The sequence below is a fragment of the Sceloporus undulatus genome, chromosome 3, assembly GCF_019175285.1.
Source record: "Sceloporus undulatus isolate JIND9_A2432 ecotype Alabama chromosome 3, SceUnd_v1.1, whole genome shotgun sequence".
Classification (NCBI taxonomy): domain Eukaryota; kingdom Metazoa; phylum Chordata; class Lepidosauria; order Squamata; family Phrynosomatidae; genus Sceloporus; species Sceloporus undulatus.
In genome coordinates, this window is record NC_056524.1 from 170,732,837 (window position 1) to 170,744,755 (window position 11,919).

Genomic DNA, 11,919 nt, shown 5'->3' on the forward strand with positions numbered 1-11,919 from the left:
ATTGTAATTACATCCATTAAAGTTGTTGCACTTTCATTTCTTTCTTTTGCTGCAGCCCTGCACTCGCACTGGGGTATTTATATGCAGGGACAAAGATGTGCATTTTCTGGCTAAATCAGATGATCCCAGCTTCATTTTGCTCCAGTTATTAGCCCTAGAGCACAGTTTCCGTTTTCTAGTTGTTGTGCACCCTGTACAGTTCTGTGCTTCACCTAGAACAGTACGCTCGCTCCATACGTGGACGTACCATACGTGGTTTCCACTTTATGCAGAAGCTGCACTGCAATAGATTGAATGGTGTGCATGCGCACTGCACTGCCACAAGCACAAGACCCATTCTGTTGCGTTTACGCAGTATTTGCCTTACGTGCGGGGGGGGGGGTCAGGTCTGGAATGGATACCCGCATAAGGCAAGGCTCCACTGTATATATTTTTGTCCATTTATTAGTAAATGTAATACTCAAATTGTGTAATGAGCTTTTTCCCTAATTTGATTGTCCTCCCCAGCTACTGCACAAGAAATTATTTTAAGTATTAGAGGATAGGTGTTGTTGTGTGCCTTCAAGTCATTTCCAATTTATGGCAATTGTATCATGGGGTTTTCACGGCAAAATTTGTTCAGAGGTTTGCCATTCCTTTCCCCTGAATCCGGAGTGAATGTGACTTGTCCAAGGTCACCGTGGGTGTTATGGCTGAGCTGGGTACTGAATCATGGTCTCCAAAATCACAGTTCAACACTCAAACCACTACGCCACACTGGCTCTCATATCTATCATTAAATATCTCCAGGACTTTCACATGGTATTTAGAGTGAGTTTGTTTTGTTTTGTTTTTTGCTGCTCCAGAGACAGATACAAATAAATGGACTGCATTAACAAGAAAGAAGATTCCTACTCTACTTTAGGAAGAACTTCCTGAAAGTAAAAACCATTTGACAGTGGAATGTGACCTAGCTTCTGAAGTAGTCTGTCACATGATCTTAGGAAGTTCTTCCTATGGTTTAAGAAGTTTAAAACAGAAGCTTGTTGGTTACCTGACAGGGATGCTGTCAGTTCCTGCATTGGTGGGAGGTGGACTTGCTGATCCTTAGTGTACCTCCCAATTCTAAAGTCCTATGGTGCTAAGATCCTAGACATTCTTCTGTTAACCCTAGACACACCCAGTCACACGCAAATGATATCTGACACATGAGACAGCAGTTATAGTAAGATAGCAAGTTGAGTACTTTGATTCTTCAATCACCTCTGACAGTGAGTGTGCTGGTAGAACTCTTGGATGGCATGCCCGCATCACTTGCAATCACCCTCAGATAGTATTCAGCAATTCTTTCCCTATCTAGAACAGCTGTGGAGTTGATAAGGCCGCTACTGGTGTTGATGACAAAGTCCATCCTAGGCATGCCCACCTGCATGCGATACGACACTTGACCGTTCAAGCCTTCATCGAGATCAATGGCTACCACCTAAAAGAGAAAGCAAACATAAATAAATAAAAATGAAGCACAATTGCTTAGATGAAGCTCTTCTAAGTGAAAGGGAAGTCAGATGTCCAGGATCCCAACAAAATAACAACTTGCTTCACTGGCATTCGATGTTAAACTCAGCTGCTGCTTTAAGGACTGTCCCAACTTGGTTTCTATAGCTTACCACTTGCATTTAAATCCTCATGTTTTTTGTTTTTTTAAATGAGAGACAGACTTCAGCCCAGACTGTGTAATGACACAAGAAGACAACCAGCATATGTGGTACAAAAGAATTAAAAATGATTATTTTTCTGGTTTAAAAATAATTCTATCTCAATATGCTATGGAACAGACACTGAAACGTCCCCAAATTACCACTCCGTTATGTAAGAGCCCTGGAGGTGCAGTGGATGAATGCTGGTACTGCGACCCAAATGTGAATTCGATCCTGCAGGGCTCCAAGGTTGACTCAGCCTTCCATCCTTTTGCAGGTCAGTAAAATGAGTACCCAGTTTGTTGGGGGGAATTGGCTAACACAGTATAAACTGCTTAGAGAGCGCTAATCCCTATTAAGTGGTATAGTGATGTAAATGCTATTGCTACTGCTATGTACAGTTTTCTCCTTGAAAACATATCCAGGGGTAGCTGTCTTGGCCATGTAGATAAGTACAATAACATCCAAAATCCACAAAACAGTGATATCTTTATTGGGCCAAGGAAAATGTACAAAATATATGTTGCAAACTTTGAAGCTCCACAGGGTTCGTCATCAGGCAAGGGTGTTAAAATCACTCAGGAGGGGGAAAATTATGATTGCTTTTCTACGTAGTAAACAGCAATGTGCAAAATCAACAATGTTGCACAACAAAAACGAGTGTCTATTTTTTTTTGCGAAAGATTGCTGATTTTGTACAATATTTGTGTTATACAATATTTTTTGTTATGCAATGAAAACGTTGCACAAAATCAGCAAAGTTGCATAACAAAACCATGTGGCCGTTTTTCATTCCACCTCCAGTTGTAAGTTGGCCTCGTTCAAGGGAAAATGAAATGTCTTCCATTGTGGGGGCACTGGAATTCTTTGAAAAACAAGACATGTATGTTTTATTTTATTTCATTTTATCTTTATCCTTTGGACAAGGAGCATATTTATGTTTTATGTTTACAATACACTGGCATCTCAGAAAACACCCCACAATTTACATAATTCATTTTTTAAAATCCCAGTGCATTATGATTAAATCCTTCCCAGTTAGCATATGGCTGAAATTAAAAAAATGAGATTGGTAAACATTCACCTGAAAGACAGATGACCCTGCTGGAAGACCTTCAGGAATCTCAGTGATAAAAGGTAAGTTCTGGAAGGTAGGATCATTGTCATTGAGGTCCAGCAAATTGACAAACACAGTGGCACTACTGGTGGCCCGCAATGGTGGTCTCCCACCTGAAGAGAACAGAAGAATCACTACCTTAATCCCATCAATACCCCTTTCCACTGAGGACAACAAAGCAGTATCTAAGATTCTGTCACAATTAACCTCCCTAAATGGAGAAAACAAACAGTGACAACCCAATGGTCCTCTTCAAGTAATTGACAATTGACTTTCAAAGAATAATCAGCCTTGGGAAATGTCAATATGATAGCAAAATAGTTAAAATAACCTGCAGAAGTGAAAGATCAGAAGGCAATATTTATCTAACTTTAAGCAATTTAAACTACACCTACTCTTCCTCATAACTATTATGGGACAAAGTTATTTAACAGACTGTAGACTAAGCTCATACTTTTATCAAAAGTATACAATATATACAGATGTGGAAGAAAACATTTAGCAACTGAGTAAGTAGACATTTAACTGAATATAAAGGGATGCACAGAGCAATTGAAGTAATCATACGATCGGTGACGGAGACCACAATCTTCCTCATGAGCTCAGCTTCCTGGGGATTTGGATTCTCTCTGTCCAACACAACTCCTGTTGTCCGAATCTTCCCTGTGGTGCTGTTTAGGCTATAGAATTTATTTGGTGGCCGGATGCTGTATACAAGAGAACCATTTTCTGCCAGGTCAGGATCAAAAGCTACCACCTGAAGAAGTCAAGAGAGTAATATTACAGTGATGTAAGAAGGAAGTTTTAAAAATTCCTTTTCATTTTCAAGTACATATGTGCAGAAATCTCTAAACTGAAGCATAAAGTGGAAAATAAGGAGATAAAAAGTGTTACTTGGATCCCATACACTGTTGTGTTTCAGCATGCGGTGTAGACACTCATGGAAGAAACTGTCCTTACTTCCTTTTCTGATGAAGTAGCAGCATAATCACTAGAGTGTCAGTAAAACAAGGTGCAAGCAAAGCAGAATTACTAAAGGCACATAAATAAATGTTCAGTCACATCTGCCTTGCATGAGATCACTTGGTGTGTGACACTTCAGCTAAGTTGACAGGAGCTTACTTAGCTTAGAATTTTATATACATTTACCTGCTGGAAGCAATTCTTATGGTACCAATGAGCTTTACTTCTAAATAAACATACATAAACCTATACTAACAAAGCAATTCAGATGAACTGATAGTACTACTATCAAAAGGCATTGTAGAGCTCTCCCACTCAATATATTTTTGTGACCAGACAGAAGTGAGAAAACAAAGAGTACAAGGAGAAGACAGAGTCATGTAGACCCCCTACCAAAGTTCATGAACCAAGCAGGGACTGTCAAAACATTGTATGAAAGTTCCTACACTAAAATGCTTTTATTGGAATTAATTTTCTAATTCATTTATACAAAATAGAGGAGAAAATGACCCCCCCCCAAAAAATGTTTAAACCCCAACATTCTCATACAGTTCTTCTCAAGTAGCAATTCCACCTTCCAGCTGATAGAACTAATTCATTATTCATTTACAGGATTACAGTCAGCCTTCCATATTTGCGGGTTTGATTTTTGCAGATTTGATTATTCATGCATTATTTGCTGCTGCCTCCAATGCTGCCCTATGGCATTTTTAATAGAAACAGCATCACAAGACTGAGAGACTGTAAACAAGACTTGTAATGTTGTAATGTTTTAAAATTGTATTGTTTTAACTTGTTGTTTGCTATATGGAGGCCCTATATTGGGAGAAAGGTCAGATATAAGAAAACAACAACAACAACAACAACAACAACTCCCCATTAAAATGGCATAGGCCTTGCAAAGAAACCCTGCCACTTGCAAGGCATCCACAGTAGGTTGAATCTGCAGATCATACTTTTTTGTGTGCATTAAATATGGTTTAGTGGGCCTACAGTTTTTCACATCTTCTCCACTTTTAAGGGGGTCCTATGCCCTTAGCCCCAGCGAATGTGGAGGGCTGACAGTATATTATTTATTTAAAGGATTTTCTATATGCTGCTTTATATAATCCTGCCAAAAAAGGATAATATGGGTCAATCATCCCATCCCAACATAATTTTAAACAACACACATTAAAACAATGATAAAACCAGTCATATACATGAATGCACATTTAATCAGTAATAGCAGTGAGGCTGAACAAACTATTCAGCTAACTGACCAAAGATGATATCAAAGGAATACATCAGTCACTTGTTAGTTCAACTCAATTTATAGCATATATATATGTCTGGAATTCACACATATATTCAATCCAGAGCTTGGAAGTAACTAGTTATAAACAGTTAATTGCAGTTCCTTTAAAAAAAACACACACAACCTAAGGCATACAGTACAAATGTGATTTAGGAAGTGATGGTTTGGCTACTTTCACAGAACAACAGTAACTTTTTAGTTATTTTTATAGCTGTGGGATTGTGTCCTCACTAAATGGTTCCCATAAAATGGATGAGAGGGATGTGTATTTTGTAGCAGTTATCAATTCAGTATAGCATTTAGTTATTGGGATTTTTTTTTAACTCAAACATAAGTGTTTGAATTACTTTCAATAAATTACAAAGATTTAATTTCAGAATTGTATTTATAATGCTAACTAAACTGGAACTAGATTATGTACCTTGAGACGATAGCTAGTTACTTTTTAAAAGTAAAGTTTCAAGGTTTGCTTCAGAAAAAAAGTATCAGACTAAGGAGTTTATAAAACTTCACTTAAGTGAAAGTAAAGTTTTTCAGACTTAAAATTTAACTAATGAGTGAAAACTATGCTTTTGTAGTTATTGTAACCATCTGTTTTAGCCAACTTAAGGTTTCCTGTAAAGAGATGGTTCAAAATGTACTTGATGAATAAGATTCAAAAGGGAGAGATTAGTCTGAGGGTTTCTTCAAGATAGGGATGGAATGGAAATTCACTAACTTCTGACTGGGATTCAATGTGGAGTTTCCAACTTTTTGAGAAACTTGTGTGAGAAGAGAAATGGCAGGTTGAAAGTTTGCACAGTTTTGAAAACTATGCAGAAGTTTGAGAAGCTCTTGGAGGCTTTTGAGAAACTATGGCCTGTTACAGACTGCCAAAATAAAGCTGCTTCGGGTCTCTTTGGAGGTATGCTATTTAAATGATGCATCCATCCTAAGACTCCAGAAGCTGCATGAAAAGCTGCACTACGGTGCTTAGGAATGGAGTGTGGCTTTGGTGCGACCTCCGGACTCTTAGGACCCACGCATCATTTAAATAGCATACCTCTAAAGAGACCCAAAGCAGCTTTATTTTGGCAGTCTGTAACAGGCCTATGTAGCTTTGCTGTAAAACCTATGCTCATAGTCTTTTCATGCACCACCTTTGCCAACTTGCATGTTGCACAAACCAAAATTTTATATGGCAGGAAAAGAAACTAAGTAATTGAAGCTTGGGTCTCTGAAGTTTGGATGTTGTGCAACTCAAATGTTATACTTGGATTAGATAGGGTTTAGGTATAAAAAGGAGAATGATGATGATGTAGGTGGGTACGGATATGTGAAGAAGGTATGAGGAAGTGGAGGGTAAGGGAAAGGAAAAAGAAGGAAGAGGAAGGTTGAGTTGGGAAAGGTAGGGGTATATAGAATGTATGGGGGAAGAGAAAGTGAAGAAAGGGAGAAGAAGGTTAAAGATGGAGGAGAAAAGGAAGAAGAAGTAGGGACAGAAAGAATATGGAGATAAAAAAGGGAGAAAGTGAATGGGAGTTTGAATGTAAAGTTAAAGGAATGGGAATGTAGCGTTGGTAGTTTTATGCAAGATCCTTTGAAGTACTGTATAGATATGTTTTTGTTGTTATTTTTTCCTTTGAATGTGAATTTGTTTTAATGTAGCATATATAAATTCAAAAGAAGATTTTTTTAAAAAATGTTATACTCAGACTGACTTCAACTACAGCCATTGTCAATTTGAATGTTGTGTAATTTCCTTTCTATCACTTTCAGTGTTTGTGCTGAAAGCTGTGTAGTTCTTTGAAAACTATGCAGTTTTCTAGGCAAGCTGCCACTTTTGTAGAATAGCTGCACAGTTTTTTGCCATTGTGGGGAAAAATCCCAAGTATCATGTAGTTGCAGGCTTAAAAAAAACCACAGTTTTATTGTTCTTGACATCCAGGTTGACCATCGCTGCCTTGAGATGGAAAAAAAGAAATTTATTCATTTTACCGAACAAACCTTTTACTGAACAACTAGGATTGAAAATGGATTAGATTGCTGAATTTCTGATGAGCCTTTCAAAGTCATTATACTATTTTAATCACATAGAAAGCAATACTTGATCAGCACATGCACCATTAATTGCAAGTATTATTAAATAGTCATGCTTCAAGTTACCAACACATATTTCTCAAAACAAACCAAAATACAAGGAGTCAGAGCCATGTCAAGATTGATGGTATACTGAAAAAGCAAAGCTTGTTCATGGATGGAGAGCTCAAAGGCCAGTTAAGGTAACTGAGAGTTAATTTCTTTATAGTGAACTTGGACTAGAGCCCTTTGCTATTTCTCCTCCTCCCTAGAAGATTAATGTTTCATTATGGTATTTTTTTTAAACACATTCTTTCTTGTTTGATGATTTTGTGGATTCTCTCCGCTTTCCCCTCATTTATTTTCTGTTTCACGCCCGTCATTTTTCTCCTAGTGTGATGGAAAATAATTCTCCCTCTCCCTCTTCTTTTATTTTGCCAGAGGGATTTGAAAGGCTTTAAATCAATGCCTTTCAGAGAGGTCCTTGAAGGAGGTCGCAAGCAAGGCTGAGAAAGTAGAAATTGGCCACAAATTTAACTTTAAAAAAGTCCCAGAACCCTAACACACACACACACATATAAAAGAAAGGACCATGTCATGGTTGCAAAGTATATGAACTCAAACTTGGAATGCAAGGCCTGTGTTCATGAGCTGTGAATCCCCAAACACATTAGCTGTCAATATGCACAGGAGGGCACAGGATTCATGGCACGGGATCTAGCAGTGGAAAAAAGCTGAGCTTTTGGATTCAGAATCCATAGAAGACTGGTAGATAAAACTGTGTGGATTGTGACCACGGTCATAGAGCTAATTGAATACATACCAAACTAGCAATGTTTTCCTTACCTCTTTCAAGAAACCTTTTGTACATTGTATTTTGTGGGGTTTTGGGGGGCTATGTGGCCATGTTCTAGAAGAGTTTATTCCTGACGTTTCGCCAGCATCTGTGGCTGGCATCTTCAGAGAATGAAGTTGCCAGCCACAGATGCTGGTGAAACGTCAGGAATAAACTCTTCTAGAACATGGCCACATAGCCTGAAAAACCAACAAAAAACTATGGATGCCGGCCATGAAAGTCTTTGACTTTTGTACATTGCTTAGTCTGGAACCTGTATCTTTGTTGTTGTTAACTGCCATCAAGTCAGCTTCAACTTATGGTGACCCTATGAATGAGAGATCTCTAAGCCACCCTATCATCAACAGCTCTGTTCAGGTCTTGCAGGTTCAGAGCTGTGGCTTCCTTGGTTGAAACTATCAATCTGTAATATGGTCTTCCTCTTCTCCTATCTTCGTCTATCTACAACCTACACATCTTTAATAGAACCCTATGGTGTCATTCCAGAGCAGTGATTCCCAAACTTTTGCCCTGCAGATGTTTTGGACTTCCACTCCCAGAAGCCCCACCCAGTTTGGCCAATAGTCAGGAATTCTGGGAACTAAAGTCCAAAACTTTTGGAGGAACAAAGATGGGAAATCGCTGGGGAATCTAGATGAAATGAATGTACAGTCTAGAACACAGGAAAACACTCTACTGCATGTCTCTTGGGAAGACTGTCAATGATAGGCAATACATTGTTCAGAGTACCTTGTTTGAAAGCTACCGATTTAAATTATAGCAAGTGTATGTCATCTGATATGGTAGGCCACCACTGCTAACAAGCCTGCTCTTTTACCCCAGTGAAGTCTCATAACATAACTTCCTTCATATGATTGTTCATTACCTTATTGGGAATAAGTAATAAGTGAAGCATCCTTCACAGAGTGCTTTCCATACTGAAACAGCAGGAATGTTAAGAATGGAATGCGTTGTTATGCGTCATCATCTCAGCTTCAATTTATAGTCATCCCATGAGAGACCTCCAAGAGAGTAATATCCTCACTCAAGTTTTGCAGGCTCAAGGAAGATTATAATGCAGTCTTCCTCTTTTCCTACTGCTTTCAGCTTTATTGAAAATTGTTGCCTTCGTCAATTAGTTATTTCATCTCTTGATCATGTCCAAAGTACAAAATCCTCAGTTTAGTCATTTTGGCATCTAGTGAGAATTTAGGCTTCATTGGCTCTCCGACCCATTTTCAAGACTCCAATGTATTTATGGAGGGATGGATAGTAAAATTATTCTCTTGAACACCTACCGTTGTGACATCAGAGTTTGGTGGAGTCATCTCAACTAGATTAATGAAGTATGGCTCATCCTTCCACACTGGATAGTTATCATTAATGTCCAACAAAGTGATGTTTACCTGAAAAGAATCACAGCTGCAAATTCAGGCTTTCAAAAGCATTTTAGCCAGTCTACCTTAGCACTCTATACCTGCATTTGCAAGCTTGAATGATCCCTTTGCTTTGTTTTGGGGTTTTACAGGTTATAAATGCCAGACAGGAACTTGATGACAACATCTGACAAGGCTGTTCTTCATGTCCATCCTGTCATGCACAATATAGCTTTTTAGCAAGATTTTGCCTCTCAAGCTCCATTTGACTCAGCAGTGCCAATACTTATTCTTCATTATTTATTCTGGAAAAGGAGGCGCTGCTCTCCAGGGAAGCTTTCAGAATTCTGTGCTTACACTCCCCAGCTACAGAGCAGACACCTCTGTCTACAAGTACATGAGTCATAGCAAATAAATGAATTCATCTAAATTTTCCCCACTCCCCTGTACTCTCTTGAGCCACTTCCATGATTGTTGCCTGATTTTTTTTCACAATATGCTGAGTACTCTTGTCCTTTCTTCCTAATCTTTTTACCAAGAAAGGGACTCATAGTATGTTCTGTCCTTTGACTGAATGTGTAAGGCTTAGATCTTAAGTTTCATACACATAACTACCTAGCGATAGTGGAGTTTAGCACTCTAGCTATTATTTCCTGTCAAAAGTGCTTACAGGGTCAAACACCAAAGCAGTTCAGTGTCTTCCTATCTCAGTCTAACATAGGCCTCAAACAGATGGGGCAAAAGGAGCGGCCAGAGGCCACTCCTGCCCAAATCGCTGTGGGATCATGGGGACTGCAAACACCCAGTCCAAAACCAGGCCACCACTGTGGTCCTAAACCAGCCATGTTTTTTGTTTGGGTCCTTTTTGGTACAGTTCTTCTGGGTTGGAGCAGACGTGGAGTGGCTTCCAGCCCTGTTCGGGGCATGAATCATCTAAATGCCATGCCCCCTACACAGCCCAACGGTGACCTTTTTGGCTTGTCTGTTTTGGGCCACAGTGTAATGATAATAAAATAATAATATGTAAGATTTGGAGCATGTTTGAAATTGCAAATGAACTGGTCTTATTGTCTTTTCAGTTCTTGTTGGCATTGGCATTGTTGCTACTGTACTTATTAAGAATACTCCCTTCAAATAAAACAAAGTCCAAACGTGGCTAAAATTTAGCTGAATTGATTTTTCTGGTCAGGTGACCAGAAAAATCAATTCAGCTAAACAAGGTGCACTAGAGGGAATAGAGGGATGATTAACATGATTAATAAATACAGTCAGCCCTCCACATCCATGGATTCTTTATCCACGGATTCAACCAACTACAGGTTGAAAATATTTAAGAAAAAAACTGCAAAAAGCAAACTTTGATTTTATATTTTATATGAGGGACACCATTTTACTATGTTATTGTATACAATGGGACATGAGCATTCATGGGTTTTTGTATCCATGACGACTCTTGGAACCAAACCCCAAAGGATACCAAGGGCCCACTGTAGTAAACCAACAGACATCAATGATTTCATCTTCAGCGCGCATGTTGACCTGTTTCATATCACAGAGATCTGATTGAATGGAGCAGAAAGGGGAAACATTCTCTCTTAAAGTTGCCGACTAGGATACTCTATGCAGGAGAGACTGGGGAGAAGGGGAGGTGGAGGATTCCATCTCCTTACCAGTCATCTATCTTGCAGTCCACTGGGTGTGAGTGTTTTTAAGGACAGAATGGGGATCCTGTTGGTCTTGGCAATTACAATATATACTCATTTATAAGTCTAGACATTTAAGCCAAAAAATCAACCCAAAAAACCTGGGTCAACTTATCCATGGGTTAATGTAAGTACTGTACTTTAACTCTTATCTAAAAAGCTACTATCCTCTTCTCTGAGTAGAGTGGAGAAAGGCAAGAGATTAGTTCACTCTGGGAGAACCTAAAAGAAGCACCAAATCCCTCTATTCCCTCCATCATGGCACCACTTCTGGCCTTCTTGAATGCTTGGGCAGAAAAACAGCAGTGGCTGCAGTACCTTGGCACTTCCTCTCAAAAGATTACTAAGAGAATAGAGTAGTCAATGCTTCTTTAGTTCCTCTGTCTAAAAAGATAGGGATGGGGAAATCACGCTTGTGTCAAAATACTCCTGGTTCTTGGTTTATGTTCTGGATGGGATAATGAATGGTGAAGTGAAGGGGCCTTCTATAGTTCTGTTGTCATGGACAGATCACCACCTCTTGGGGTTTAGACTCATTAGAGGATTGTCTGCATGGGCCAAACCTCCCAGGTCCCCCCCCCCCCCCCCGCCTTGTGTTGTCTAATTCAAATGAGGCAGGCCAAAACTCTGGGGGCAGGATCAAGCCCAAGCATGCCTATCCAGACATAGATCTGGAGGATCCAGCCTTTACTGCAGGGTAATTTATCCCTGGTTTTCCATTGAGTTTCTAGGCATCTGTTCTGTAAAACCAGGCTGTTACACTGCATTGCCTATGCTTTTTAAGTTGCTGGCCATTGCTTTCACTTAGAATCCCCACCCCCCATTGCTACATCTCCGGTTTTGAGGTCCCTCCACTGGCTGCCTATCAGCTTCCGGGCCCAGTACAAGGTGTTG

General features: G+C 39.4%; 1 protein-coding gene across 8 annotated transcripts in view; it reads right to left on the reverse strand.

Annotated features, from left to right (window-relative positions):
* CDH23 (cadherin related 23) overlaps nucleotides 1–11,919 on the reverse strand; it is a 568,554-nt gene that overhangs the window by 151,452 nt on the left and 405,183 nt on the right. For all 8 annotated transcript variants that reach the window (XR_006102875.1, XR_006102876.1, XM_042457557.1 and 5 more), the window contains exons 21-24: nucleotides 9,245–9,352; nucleotides 3,361–3,550; nucleotides 2,761–2,906; nucleotides 1,243–1,462 (exon numbers count right to left, since the gene is read on the reverse strand). Coding sequence is in view for 6 of the 8 variants with exons in the window: in XM_042457557.1 (XP_042313491.1) it covers nucleotides 1,243–1,462; nucleotides 2,761–2,906; nucleotides 3,361–3,550; nucleotides 9,245–9,352 (664 nt within the window). In the remaining 2 variants the exon portion in view is untranslated. The remainder of the gene's footprint in view (nucleotides 1–1,242; nucleotides 1,463–2,760; nucleotides 2,907–3,360; nucleotides 3,551–9,244; nucleotides 9,353–11,919) is intronic.